This window comes from Eurosta solidaginis, chromosome 1 (genome assembly GCF_040869045.1).
Source record: "Eurosta solidaginis isolate ZX-2024a chromosome 1, ASM4086904v1, whole genome shotgun sequence".
Classification (NCBI taxonomy): Eukaryota; Metazoa; Arthropoda; class Insecta; order Diptera; family Tephritidae; genus Eurosta; species Eurosta solidaginis.
Window position 1 is genome coordinate 378314913 of NC_090319.1, and position 14703 is coordinate 378329615.

Here is a 14703-nt window from a genome sequence, read left to right on the forward strand (position 1 = left end):
TCTATTCCTTTTTACCAACTATATTTATTCAGTGTTGCGCCATCTGGTGCAAAGCACTGATAATGCTGGATTTTTGTTTATTGTCAATTACTTTGTTTGACATTCCCAAGTGCTCATGGTTTATTAACAATTGTTTTTGTTTTTATCGGCCTATTGATAAATCATTCAAGGTTCGAATCGAGCTCAAGGCCAGAACAATAATTTTTTTCAAATGATAATTATTGTTATTTTTTAATTTTTCTAAATTTGAAAATTTGAAAATTTAGAAAAATTAAAAAATAACAATAATTATCATTTGAAAAAAATTATTGTTCTGGCCTTGAGCTCGATTCGAACCTTGAATGATTTATCAATAGGCCGATAAAAACAAAAATAAGGAATTTAATTGACGAAATTTCATAAAAATTGCCACTTCTGTTTTCGTGTTTGCTGCTGTCTATATCATAAAAAGTATTGATTTTATATATTTGTTAAAAGTGTGTTTCTTAATGTTACTCGTTAAGGCAAAACGTACCGACGATCCAAGCATTGTGTAAAAGATCTGAATCCGTTATCTTCGAAAATCTTAAAGGGTTGCATATCTGTAGCAATCATTCTAATCAAAGCACAATCCAGTTGTTTTTTTCGCTCATCTACAGACTGATACTTCCTTATGTTGTTGTTATTAGGTTCAAAAAAGGATTCTATAACAGCTGTTGATGAAGACATTTCCATCAACGTTGGATGTGAAACCTTCACAACAAATTGGTTGTATTTCCACCTATTTTGCATTTTTTTTTTCGTACGATTCTATATAAGGATTCTATAACAGCTGTTGATGAAGACATTTCCATCAACGTTGGATGTGAAACCTTCACAACAAATTGGTTGTATTTCCACCTATTTTGCATTTTTTTTTTCGTACGATTTGCATTTCGCAGAATCGCCCTGCACTTGACTAAAATACTTCCAGACAACAGATCTACGAATCTTTGGATTACTTATAAGATCGAATTCCTATTCAGTCACTTTCAATTGGCTTACTAGAATCTAAAACTGTGGTATTAATTTCGTACTGAACACAATATCATTCCGCAAAATAGATAAACACATGTTCGATATATTCCTTAGCAGAAGTGCGAAGAAATTTCTTCAACTTTCTCCTTTCCCTTGAAGCCACCAATACAATAAAGCTAAATTTATAAAAACAAAAATTACAGAATATGTATTTCCTGAAGCATTCGTAAAGTAGATAGTGATGCAAACTTCGATGCCTAAAGAATCGAACGATTTAAAAAAAAAATCGATTCTACATTTCTAAAAAAAGATCGATTAAATCGATTAAGAATCGAAACGAAATCCAGCTCTATAACAAGGTATCTATTTTATATTAGCAGGCATGTAAGTACCAATAAAAACAGCGATGTATGCAGGGATTGCAAATAACAGTTGCTAATAAAAATTTATATTTAAAAAAAATCATACTGAGGGGTTAATGCCACCTACAAAAGAAATACATCAATACGTTAGTTATTACACAGATTATCGACAAATGAATTGATTTATATTTTTTTAACGATAAATATTTTAACTTTTTAATGTTTGTTGAGTTTACAATTCCATCGAAAATTTATATGTATATATTTAAAAGAAAATTTATTTTTTTTTTTGTATTTGTTCAGATAAATTTATTTCTATATGCAAATATTTTTGTGGTAGCGGATTTTATATGAATATCGATAACATTATTGTTTAGCGTATGTACATATATATACATGCAATATATACAACTTTTAACTCTTACGATCCCTGAAAGTGAGTCAAGTAATGCATTTTTATTAATATCGAATTTATAAAACTGCTCTACCGTTTTAAGGTTGACCACAGTCGCGTTTATCTTCTCGTTACTAAAACGCTGATTTAATTTTCGATTTATTTTCTACTTGGAAAAATAATAACAATGTCTGTCTTTGCGGGCAGATCGCCTGTGCTTAAAGGACTTTTGATAGTTGTGCTTGCATGTGTGACGGGTGTATGCAGCTTGGATTATTATGCAGAAAAACGTAAGTGGAAGTGTATGAAAAGGAGTAGCCCATTAATTAATATGGGAAGCAAATTGGAAACTGCGAAGTAGTTTGTGGTTGTTGTATTGTGTGGCGTTAACTTGCAAAATAATGCAAAAATAAATAAACAATTAGAAAAAAAATTTAAGTAAAAGCGAAAGTTCCGAAAATAATTAAGAAACCAAAACAAGAAAAGATAAAATAGAAAATTAAATATAAATATCAAAATAAATTTCTTAAAATTAAACAAGTAAGGAAGGCTAAGTTCGGGTGTAACCGAACATTACATACTCAGCTGAGAGCTTTGGAGACTAAATAAGGGAAAGTCACCATGTAGGAAAATGAACATAGGGTAACCCTGGAATGTGTTTGTATGACATGGGTATCAAATGGAAGGTATTAAAGAGTATTTTAAAAGGGAGTAGGCCATAGTTTTATAGGTGGACGCCATTTCGAGATATCGCCATAAAGGTGGACCAGGGGTGTTTGTACGATAAGGGTGTTAAATGAAAGGTGTTAATGAGTATTTTTAAAGGGAGTGGGCCTTAGTTCTATAGGTAGAGCCTTTTCGAGATATCGCCGTAAAGGTGGACCGGGGGTGACTCTAGAATGTGTTTGTACGATACGGGTATCAAACGAAAGGTGTTGATGAGTATTTTAAATGGAAGTGTGCCTTAGTTCTGTAGGGGGACGCCTTTTCGAGATATCGCCATAAAGGTGGACCAGGGGTGATTCTAGAATGTGTTTGTACGATATGGGTATCAAATTAAAGGTATTAATGAGGGTTTTAAAAGGGAGTGGCCCTTAGTTTTATATGTGAAGGCGTTTTCGAGATATCGACTAAAATGTGGACCAGGGTGACCCAAAACATCATTTGTCGGGTACCGCTAATTTATTTATATATGTAATACAACGAACAGTGTTCCTGCCAAGATTCCAAAGGCTTTTGATTTCGCCCTGCAGAACTTTTTCATTTTATTCTACTTAATATGGAAGGTATCACACCCATTTTACAAAGTTTCTTCTAAAGTTATATTTTGCGTCAATAACCCAATCCAATTACCATGTTTCATTCCTTTTTTCATATTTGGTATAGAATTATGGCATTTTTTTTTTCATTTTTCGTAATTTTCGATATCGAAAAAGTGGGCGTAGTCACAGCCGGATTTCGGCCATATTTTATACCAAGATAAAGTGAGTTCAGATAAGTACGTGAACTAAGTTTAGTAAAGATATATCGATTTTTGCTCAAGTTATTATGTCAAGGGCCGAGCGGAAGGACATACGGTCGACTGTGTATCAAAACTGGGCGTGGCTTCAACCAATTTAGCCCATTTTCACAGAAAACAGTTACCGTCATAGAATCTATGCTCCTACCAAATTTCACAACTATTGGTTAATTTTTGTTCGACTTATGGCAATAAAAGTATTCTAGACAAATTAAATGAAAAAGGGCGGAGCCGCGCCCATTTTGAGATTATCTTTTATTTTTGTATTTTGTTGCTCCTTATCATTACTGGAGTTGAATGTTGACATAATTTACTTATATACTGTAAAGATATTCAATTTTTTGTTATAATTTGACTTAAAAATTTTTTTTTTAAGTGGGCGTGTTCGTTCTCCGATTTTGCTAATTTTTATTTAGCATACATACAGGAATAAGAGTAACGGCTCTTGCCAAATTTCATCATGATATCTCCAACAATTGCCAAATTACGGCTTGCAAAACTTTCAAATTACCTTCTTTCAAAAGTGGGCGGTGCCACGCTCAATGTCCAAAATTTTACTATTTTTCTATTCTACGTAACGAGGTCAACCCACATACCATGTTTCATCGCTTTATCCGTCTTTGGTATGAATTATCGCACTTTTTGTATTTTTCAAAATTTTCCACATCGAAAAAGTGGGCGTGGTTATAGTCCGATTTCATTCATTTTAAATAGTCTGAGATGAGTACCCAGAAACCTGCGTACCAAATTTCATCAAGATACCTCAAAATTTTCTCAAGTTATCGTGTTTACGGACGGACGGACGGACATGGCTAAATAAATTTCTTTTTTCGCCCAGATCATTTTTATATATAGAAGTCTATATCTATCTCGATTAGTTTATGCCATTACGGAGTACCGTTATGCGAACAAAGTTAATACACTCTGGGAGCTCTGCTCAACTGAATATAAAAAGTGCTATCCGCTTTTGCCAGAAAATCAGTACGTAAATTTCTATTTTTTTCTGCTGTTTTACTTCATTTAACAAAAAGAATTAAAAATTACGGACACATAGTCGCTTTCTAAAAAATATTCCACTTGAATGATATAGCAAATATCTTTAATTTTAGTGTTTTATGTAGTATGTTCCTCTCACAGGATGATTTGCCCTGGCACCACTCGAACTAACCCGAGGTGTGTTCATTAGGGTGGAGTGAATTTATTTTTTTTCGAAATCGCTTTTGGCTGACCTCCAAAAAGTTACCTTTCTAGACCAGAAATAAGGTAGAATTTTTTTATTTCACTCATCGTGTATTTAGAGGTGCCCTAACGCAACTAAACTTTGAAAAAGACGGTAGGTACAAAAAATTTTTTTTGTTGTTTTTTTTAGGATTGATTTACTTTCGCTTGTTGTTATTGTGCTCATTGATTTCAAATCCAACTGATTTTAATGGCCTAGTATGTGCCAGTAAAACTTTTACTTATACACTTGATTAGAAACATACTATTATGAGTTTTGTAAAATCGCGATTATTTTGCTCAACTTCTTAGGGCTGGGGGCACCTCAAAACGCCATTCTACGAAAATAATATTTGGCGGTTTTGGTTAAGTCTTATAAAGGCAACTTTTCATTGTTAGGCCATTACAAAAAAAAAAATCCATAGGGTATCACTTTACCCTAGTGTTCATGCTGCCGTATTGAGTCATTCATATAAAATACGCAATACAGAGGGTAGATTCATTAAGTGTCTGTTTTATATGCACACTTTTTTCATATAATTTGTATGAAAGAGAAATGTACATTTCTAAACTCACACTTACTGAACAGTGCGTTAAGAAGGATCAGTAGAATATACGGCACTAATAGTTAAAGACGTTCGATATAGTCTACATCCACCGATGACCCTCTGTATTTCAGCGCGCGGGCATTCGTAATCGAGATATTTCCTTGATTAAAGGCCAGTTAGTGGAACAGGCTAGAATAATTCATTTTTCTCGGCGCTGTTGTCGTACTCGCCAGCTCCACCAATTATTATGATATAATTCGTCAGTAACACTATTTCATAGGTTTATGAGGGCATCCAGCAATAAAACTGTTTCAATGTAATCACCGATTGAAGTGGAAACAAAGAGGAGAAAATAAGTAAAAAGGGAGATGAAAGGAAAGGAAGATAGGTCCGGAGGAACTAGGAGACGAAGACTAATCAAATGAACTAGAGTCTTCAAAAAAGTTCTGTACAATTTACAGGAAAAATCTTTATGTAATCTGAACCGAGCAGCAACCAAATGGTGATTTAAAGTTTTGATTCAAAAATGTTTGTCAAAAAGAAAAAGAATTATGCTAGCTAATTGTTTGAAAAGTTTCAACAAAAAAACAAAGCCCATACTGCGCTGACCATCAAAGCGACATCTCAATTTAAGAAGAACTTAAACTTGTGAGTATTTAAGATGGCTTCTAAATGTTTTCGCTCCTCAAGCCATATTCATTAAGGTAACACAAGTAGTAATGAAAAAATACTAAAGTGCAAAATATGACGGGCAGAAGTTCAGAGCACGAACGTGAAGCTTATATCCTCCACCGAAAGTTAGGCAAATTTGTTCGACACAATTTTAGTGCTGCATTATGAAAATTGAGTCATACGTAAAAGAAGACGTCTACACTTACTGTTTCTAAGTTTTACTCCACTGAACTCTTTAAATTTCATTACCGAAATTATTAAGTAGAATGGTTCGAAACATGGTTCAACTATATGGTTGGCTCATCTGTACAGCAACAAATTATGTCTGTTCAAATTGTCAAAATGTGTGTATTGGTATTAGGCGAATGGAATGAAATGAAAACACAAAACATAGCAGTTTTTGTGTGTGGTAAGAAAATGTTGTCAATGTGTTGGTTTCATTTTGAGTTTGCCATCTCCTTTTGACAATCCCATCGACCATGCAATGATAAAAATAAAATGAGCTGATGAGACGAGCCAACCATATAATTGAGCCATGGTTCGAAACAACGGCGTCAATATTACACCCAAAACAGGCAATCACCAAATACCCCGCGGCTTGGTGCTTTAGATTATTTGTATCAGTGGCAAAATGAAACATTAAGGCAACAAAAGGTGTGTGAACATTTCAAGAGTCCCGAAAAAATGTTTGAATATACCTAGAAAGTCAGTGGTGAATTGGCATGCCTAAGAAAAATCTTGCGAGCTTTGCAGAGACTGTTTTTATTGAAAATTCGTAACTCACCGGCTCTACATTATTCAAGGAAAATAATACAGGACAAAGTTTGATGGCCATTGCTTGTTTAATAGAAAAAAGCAAGCTATTCTGGACATTGAGAGCACACTCTCCTTTTACCTTCGTTTCTCATGCCGTAAATACCAAAAAGTCGCGTTGAGTGAGAAGCGGAGTTAACAATTTTTAGTACGTCGTTTACGATATACATATAAATCGAATCGAAAATTTCAATTGTAATGTGGAACCTAAGCCTCTAACACCTATCTCCCTATTAGTATGTAAATACCAGTTCTAACTCAAATGGTGCAAGGAAAAATGTGCAAGGAAAAGTATATACACACCGACACACATATATACAGCAAAACAATTCCGCTAGGTGGCGCATACGTTTTTTGGTTTGTGTTCTGGCTGATCTTCCGCTAGGTGGCGCATCCATGTGTGTGTGTGTGTGTGTGTGAACTTTGTGAACCCAGCAAAAAATCGAGCGACTGAACAGTATCAGATCCGTATCTGATCAGACTGAGCAGATACTGGTCTGATACTGATCAGATACTGAATTGATACTGATCAGATCAGTACCTGATCAGTATCATTCGGTCGATTTTTTGCTGGGTTGACAAAGTTCACATACACACACACACACACACACACACATGGATGCGCCACCTAGCGGAAGATCAGCCAGAACACAAACCGAAAAAACGTATATATGTGTGTCGGTGTATATATACTTTTCCTTGCACATTTTTCCTTGCACCATTTGAGTTAGAACTGGTATTTACATACTACTCTCCCTATGGTCCGCCCCTGTTGAAACAACAAGTTTCCTTGGACACCCGTTAGAAGACTTTGATGATAATTTGTGGGTGGTCGTGCCCATTGAATGGGGCGAAGCACTGTTAATACAACAGCAACAATCGCAAATTTCGGTGTCGATACAGTAAAAATTGTACAGACAATATGTGCCCTCAGTGCTTTCATAAGGCATCTGTTTGACAGGGCGTATACATGTTCTTTTCTATTTCCTGTTTCGTTTGCTTTTCTAGATTTTTTAAAGTATCTAGCCACTCACAGTCTGTGTATAAAAATCAGTATATGCTACTTACTCTCCATTAACCCCTGTCCTGCTGGGGCATGCCTACACATACAAGTCTCAAATGCATATTTTGGAAATAATTTTCCTCGCGAACAAACAATTTAGTTTTTCAAATCAACTCGCCGAGATTTGACAGTTTTTTCTTAAATTGCTGCAATACTGGAAAGTTCCAGTGGAATATTAGTTCAGGTACCTCAAATTTAGGCGAACTCGTACCGGCCTTAATAAATAAATTCTAAATTTATTTTCGAGAATCAAAAATCTGAAAGCATATTGAAATAACTAAGCAGAAATTAGTTAAAATGTTGCCTTCTGTTACTGTGGAATGACTCATATGTATGTATCTTAATATGTGTATATAGACAATCTGTAAGTTAAAAAAATTCCTTCAATACTAATAAAAACAAATTTATTTATGAATTATAATATATTAGTTATTGTATGGAAAAACTCTTTAAAAATTCGGAATTAGATCAAAAAACGACCTATCTCAGGAAGCATCCCAACCTTATAAGTTTTACATATCTAAGTTGAGCACGTATTGTACGTACCCCATTTTTGAAAAAGTTCATGAAATAGATCGGTCTGCAAATAAATCATAATATACAGCAGCGAGCAGAAAAATAGCACAGAAAATTTCGTTTTTTTTTTAAATTCCCTCAATCAAAGTCATTTTTTCATTTTTGATATTTCAAGAAAAAACATCCATGAATTTTGTTGCTAAAACTATGCAAAGTAATTTGGAAAACGAAATTTCGAATTTTTTATTTGGATTTTTCTGATTTTTTTTAGTTTAAAGGTGTTTCAGATCTTCTTCCGTTTGAAAAATATCTTTCACATTTTGTATGTAGGAAAATCTAAAACATTCTTCAGCAAAAAGATTGTCAATCAATGCGATTTTTGAGTGACTTGTACTTTATCAGATTAAAAATTTATGAATTCAGAGAATTCCATAAAAAAATATAGAAATTCTCGTAAAAATTCCCCCAATTTTCGAAATTTATCGAAAGTGACTAAATGAATAAATACAAGGCGCGATAACCTCCGAAAAGGTTTTTGGCCGAGTTTCTTTTCCGATTTACGCCGTTATCTTTTTAATTTTTCCAACAAAGTTATGGTACGGGAGCTACATGTTTTACGCCTACTCCTAGCGGCATCTGCAAGGCAGATGAGTTTTCACTCAGAAGCTTTTCATGGCAGAAATACACTCCGAGTGTTTGCCAAATAACTGCCGAGGGACGACCTCGCCAAGAAAATCTTTTCTCTAATTCAAAACACTTGTTTCTAAATTTTTGATATTGCTTTGTCTGGGAATTCAACCGAGGATCTTCGGTGCGTAGACAGGGCACGCAACCACCATACATGGTGGCCACTGTTGTTCTTCTGTTTACTGCTGTAGAGCACTTTTCAAAAGATTGCTAAAGATGGGGCGTTTTGAAACGGCATCAATCCCAAAATTGCAGATAATTATCAGCAGCCAATATATAGAATCAAAATTGGCCTTGAATTGCTTCAAATTAAAGCTCAAATATTGTTAACATTTGAAGTTTTTATACTCAGTTGAGCAGAACTCACAGAGTATATTAAGTTTGATTGGATAACGGTTGGTTGTACATATATAAAGGAATCGAGACTTCCATATATCAAAATAATCAGGATCGAAAGTTGATTGAGCCATGTCCGTCCGTCCGTCCGTTAACACGATAACTTGAGTAAATTTTCACCTCAGATCGCTATTTAAAATGAACGATATCGGACTATAACCACGCCCACTTTTTCGATATCGAAAATTTCGAAAAACCGAAAAAGTGCGATAATTCATTATCAAAGACAGATAAAGCGACGAAACTTGGTAGATGAGTTGAATTTATGACGCAGAATAGAAAATTAGTAAAATTTTGGACAATGGGCGTGGCACCGCCCACTTTTAAAAGAAGGTAATTTAAAATTTTGCAAGTTGTAATTTGTCAGTCGTCGAAGATATCATGATGAAATTTGGCAGGGACGTTACTCCTATTACTATATGTATGCCTAATAAAAATTAGCAAAATCGGAGAAGGACCACGCCCACTTTTAAAAAAAAAAAATTTTTAAGTAAAATTTTAACAAAAAATTTAATATTTTTACAGTATATAAGTAAATTATGTCAACATTCAACTCCAGTAATGATATGGTGCAACAAATACAAAAATAAAAGAAAATTTCAAAATGGGCGTGGCTCCGCCCTTTTTCATTTAATTTGTCTAGGATACTTTTAACGCCATAAGTCGAACAAAAATTGACCAATCCTTTTGATATTTGGTGGGGGCATAGATTTTATGATTTTAACTGTTTTCTGTGCAAACGGGCGAAATCGGTTGATGCCACGCACAGTTTTTATACACAGACGTTCGTCTGTCCTTCCGCATGGCCGTTAACACGATAACTTGAGCAAAAATCGACATATCTTTAATGAACTTAGTTCACGTACTTACTTGAACTCACTTTATCTTGGTATGAAAAATGAACGAAATCCGACAATGGCCACTCCCACTTTTTCGATATCGAAAATTACGAAAAATGAAAAAATGCCATAAATCTATACCAAATACGAAAAAAGGGATGAAACATGGTGAGGTAATTGGATTGGTTTATTGACGCGAAATATAACTTTAGAAAAAACTTTATAAAATGGTTGTGACACCTACCTTATTAAGTAGAAGAAAATGAAAAAGTTCTGCAGGGCGAAATAATATATAAATAAATTAGCGGTATCCAACAGATGATGTTCTGGGTCACCCTGGTCCACATTTTGGTCGATATCTGGAAAACGCCTTCACATATACAACTACCACCACTCCCTTTTAAAACTCTCATTAACACCTTTCATTTGATACCCATATCGTACAAACAAAGTCTAGAGTCACCCCTGGTCTACCTTTATTGCGATACCTCGAAAAGGCGTCCACCTATGGAACTAAGCATTACTCCCTTTTAAAATACTCATTAACACCTTTCTTTTGATACCCATATTGTACAAACAAATTCTAGAGTCACCCCTGGTCCACCTTTATGGCGATATTTCGAAACGGCGTCCACCTATAGAACTAAGGCCCACTCCCTTTTAAAATACTCATTAACACCATTCGTTTGATACCCATATTGCACAAACGAATTCTAGAGTCACCCCTGGTCCACCTTTATGGCGGTATCTCGAAACGGCGTCCACCTATGGAACTAAGCATTACTCCCTTTTAAAATACTCATTAACACCTTTCTTTTGATACCCATATTGTACAAACAAATTCTAGGGTCACCCCTGCTCCACCTTTATGGCGATATCTCGAAACGTCGTCCACCTATGGAATTAAGCATTACTCCCTTTTAAAATACTCATTAACACCTTTCTTTTGATACCCATATTGTACAAACAAATTCTAGGGTCACCCCTGGTCCACCTTTATGGAGATATCTCGAAAATGCGACCACCTATACAACAACCACCACTCCCTTTTAAAACCCTAATTAATACCTTTAATTTGATACCCATATCATACAAACACATTCTAGAGTCACCCCTGGTCCACCTTTATGGCGATATTTCGAAACGGCGTCCACCTATAGAACTAAGGCCCACTCCCTTTTAAAATACTTATTAACACCTTTCATTTGATGCCCATATTGTACAAACAAATTCTAGGGTCACCCCTGGTCCACCTTTATGGCGATATCTCGAAAAGGCGTCCACCTATGGAACTAAGGATTACTCGCTTTTAAAATACTCATTAACACCTTTCATTTGATACCCATATCATACAAACACATTCTAGAGTCACCCATGGTCCACCTTTATGGCGATATTTCGAAACGGCGTCCACCTATAGAACTAAGGCCCACTCCCTTTTAAAATACTCATTAACACCTTTCATTTGATGCCCATATTGTACAAACAAATTCTAGGGTCACCCCTGCTCCACCTTTATGGCGATATCTCGAAACGTCGTCCACCTATGGAATTAAGCATTACTCCCTTTTAAAATACTCATTAACACCTTTCTTTTGATACCCATATTGTACAAACAAATTCTAGGGTCACCCCTGGTCCACCTTTATGGAGATATCTCGAAAATGCGACCACCTATACAACAACCACCACTCCCTTTTAAAACCCTAATTAATACCTTTAATTTGATACCCATATCATACAAACGCATTCTAGAGTCACCCCTGGTCCACCTTTATGGCGATATTTCGAAACGGCGTCCACCTATAGAACTAAGGCCCACTCCCTTTTAAAATACTCATTAACACCTTTCATTTGATGCCCATATTGTACAAACAAATTCTAGGGTCACCCCTGGTCCACCTTTGTGGCGATATCTCGAAAAGGCGACCACCTATACAACAACCACCACTCCCTTTTAAAACCCTCATTAATACCTTTAATTTGATACCCATATCGTACAAACAAATTCTAGGGTCACACCTGGTCCCCCTTTATGGCGATATCTCGAAACAGCGTCCACCTGTGGAACTAAGCATCACTCCCTTTTAAAATACTCATTAACACCTTTCTTATGATAGCCATATTGTACAAACAAATTCTAGGGTCACCCCTGGTCCACCTTCATGGCGATATCTCGAAACGTCGTCCACCTATGGAACTAAGGATTACTCCCTTTTAAAATACTCATTAACACCTTTCATTTGATACCCGTATCGTACAAACGCATTCTAGAGTCAACCCTGATCCACCTTTATGGCTATATCCCTAAATGGCGTCCACCTATAGAACTATGGCCGACTCCCTCATAAAATACTCTTTAATGCCTTTCATTTGATACACATGTCATACAAACGCATTCCAGGGTTTCCCTCGGTTCATTTTCCTACATGGTTATTTTCCCTTATGTTGTCACCATAGCTCTCAACTGAGTATGTAATGTTCGGTTACACCCGAACTTAACCTTCCTTACTTGTTGTTCTTTGTATTGTTTTTGAAAAAATATTTAATAATCTTTGTATGTGTTTTATTAATTTCAGCTTCTTATTTACAAACATGTAGAATCAATGATCCAGAATTCGTAAAATGTTCCACAGCCAGCATACAAAAGTTAATGGATCAGTTGAGCATAGGTGAGCTTTTTATTTAAAATAAAATTTTGTTTAATATAACGCAGTTATTATAAAACAAAAATATAATTTTTTAAGGCATTCCCGAGATAACGGAAGTAATTGGTCCTTTTGATCCTTTAAAAACTAAGGAAATACAGTTCGCACAGGATAATCAAGGTGCAGTCCAATTGCGTGCCAATTTAACCAATATGATAGCAACGGGACTATCGAAATTGGTTATAAAAGAAAGTAGGTGAGTTTGAAGAAAATTATACACGTTTATTATATTTATTATATATTTTAATTTTTATTTAGGGTAAGCAAGAAGGACTACAGTTGGGAAACGAAAATTTATATACCTAAGCTGCGTTTAGATGGACATTACAAAATGGCAGGAAAGATTCTATTAATTCCATTGAATGGTGCTGGTCGTATGTTTATTGAAATCGGTAAATAAGATATGAGAAATCTAATGCAAAATTTGCTAAATTATTTCATTCCTTAGATAAATTGAATATTTTGATGCGCACTAAAACACGTCTCTACGAAAAAGGTGGTTTCACTTTCTATAACGTCACAAAAATACGCATCGATCTGAATCCGGGTGGTGTTAAAACAAATTTTGAGAATATTTTCAATGGCAATAGTAAAGAAGTGGAACGCAGCACAAATCTCTTCTTCAATGAAAACTGGCGTGATTTCTTTGAGGCATTACGACCGCTTGTCACAAAAACTGTTGAGACAACTCTACTGGATATTTTGCAAAAGTTATTCAATTTGATACCAGCCAACTTTTTTGTGGAAGACATACCAACATCGGAGCAATTGTATGGAAAAAAGAAGGAACAGTAAAGTCTGTGGCGTTTGCAGTGTTTAGGTTGTAAGAAATTAACATAGAAATATAAAACGTATTATTTTAACAAAGTACCCATATGTTCGAAAATTTTTCGCTCAGAACCATGAAGAAAAAAAGCAAGTAAAAGATAATAAAAACCGGAAGTAAGAATGTTGGAGACGAATATGGACAGCGTTATTTTTACTGATTTTGTTTAGTAGTAGTTTAGTTTTTATACTCAGCTGAGCAGAGCTCACAGAGTATATTAACTTTGTTCGCATAACGGTAATCCGTAACGGCATAAACCAATCGAGATAGATATAGACTTCTATATATCAAAATGATCTGGGTGAAAAAAGAAATTCATTTAGCCATGCCTGTAAGCACGATAACTTGAGTAAATTTTGAGGTATCTTGATGAAATTTGGTATGTAGGTTCCTGAGCGCTCATCTCAAATCATTATTTAAAATGAACGAAAGCGGACTACAACCACGCCCACTTTTTCGATATCGAAAATTTCGAAAAACCGAAAAAGTGCCAACCAGTGGAACCAAAGGCGGTTAAAGCGATGAAACTTGGTAGGTGCGTTGACCTTATGACGCAAAATAGAAAATTAAAAAAATTTTGGACAATGGGCGTGGCACCGCCCACTTTTAAAAGAAGGTAATTTAAAAGTTTTGCAAGCTTTAATTTGGCATTCGTTGAAGATATCATGATGAAATTTGGTAGGCACGTTACTCCTATTTTTGTATGTGTGCTAAATAAAAATTAGCGAAATCGGATGACGAACACGTCAGTCAAATTTTAACAAAAAATTTAATATGTTTACAGTATAAAAGTAAATTATGTCAACATTCGACTCCAGTAATGATATGGTGCAACAAAATACAGATAAAAGAAAATTTCAAAATGGGCGTAACTCCGTCCTTTTTGATTTAATTCGTCTAGAATACTTTTAATGCCATAAGTCGAACAAAAACTTACCAATCCTTGTGAAATTTGGTACGGACATAGATTCTATGACGATAACTATTTTCTTTGAAAATGGACGAAATCGGTTGAAGCCACGCCCAGTTTCTATACACAGTCGACCGTCTGTCCTTCCGCTCGGCCGTTAGCACGATAACTTGCGCAAAAAACGATATATCTTAACTAAACTTAGTTCACGTACTTATCTGAAGTCACTTTATCTT

The 14703-nt window shown here is 35.1% G+C and overlaps 1 protein-coding gene across 1 annotated transcript; it reads left to right on the top strand.

Moving 5' to 3' along the window:
- Positions 1-1855: 1855 nt before the first annotated feature.
- Positions 1856-13693, top strand: Jhbp11 (Juvenile hormone binding protein 11). Its single transcript, XM_067763201.1, has 5 exons — positions 1856-2042; positions 12603-12695; positions 12771-12927; positions 12990-13123; positions 13180-13693. The coding sequence occupies exons 1-5, from the start codon at positions 1940-1942 to the stop codon at positions 13524-13526; spliced, it is 834 nt and encodes a 277-aa protein (XP_067619302.1). The 5' UTR covers positions 1856-1939; the 3' UTR covers positions 13527-13693.
- Positions 13694-14703: the final 1010 nt, after the last annotated feature.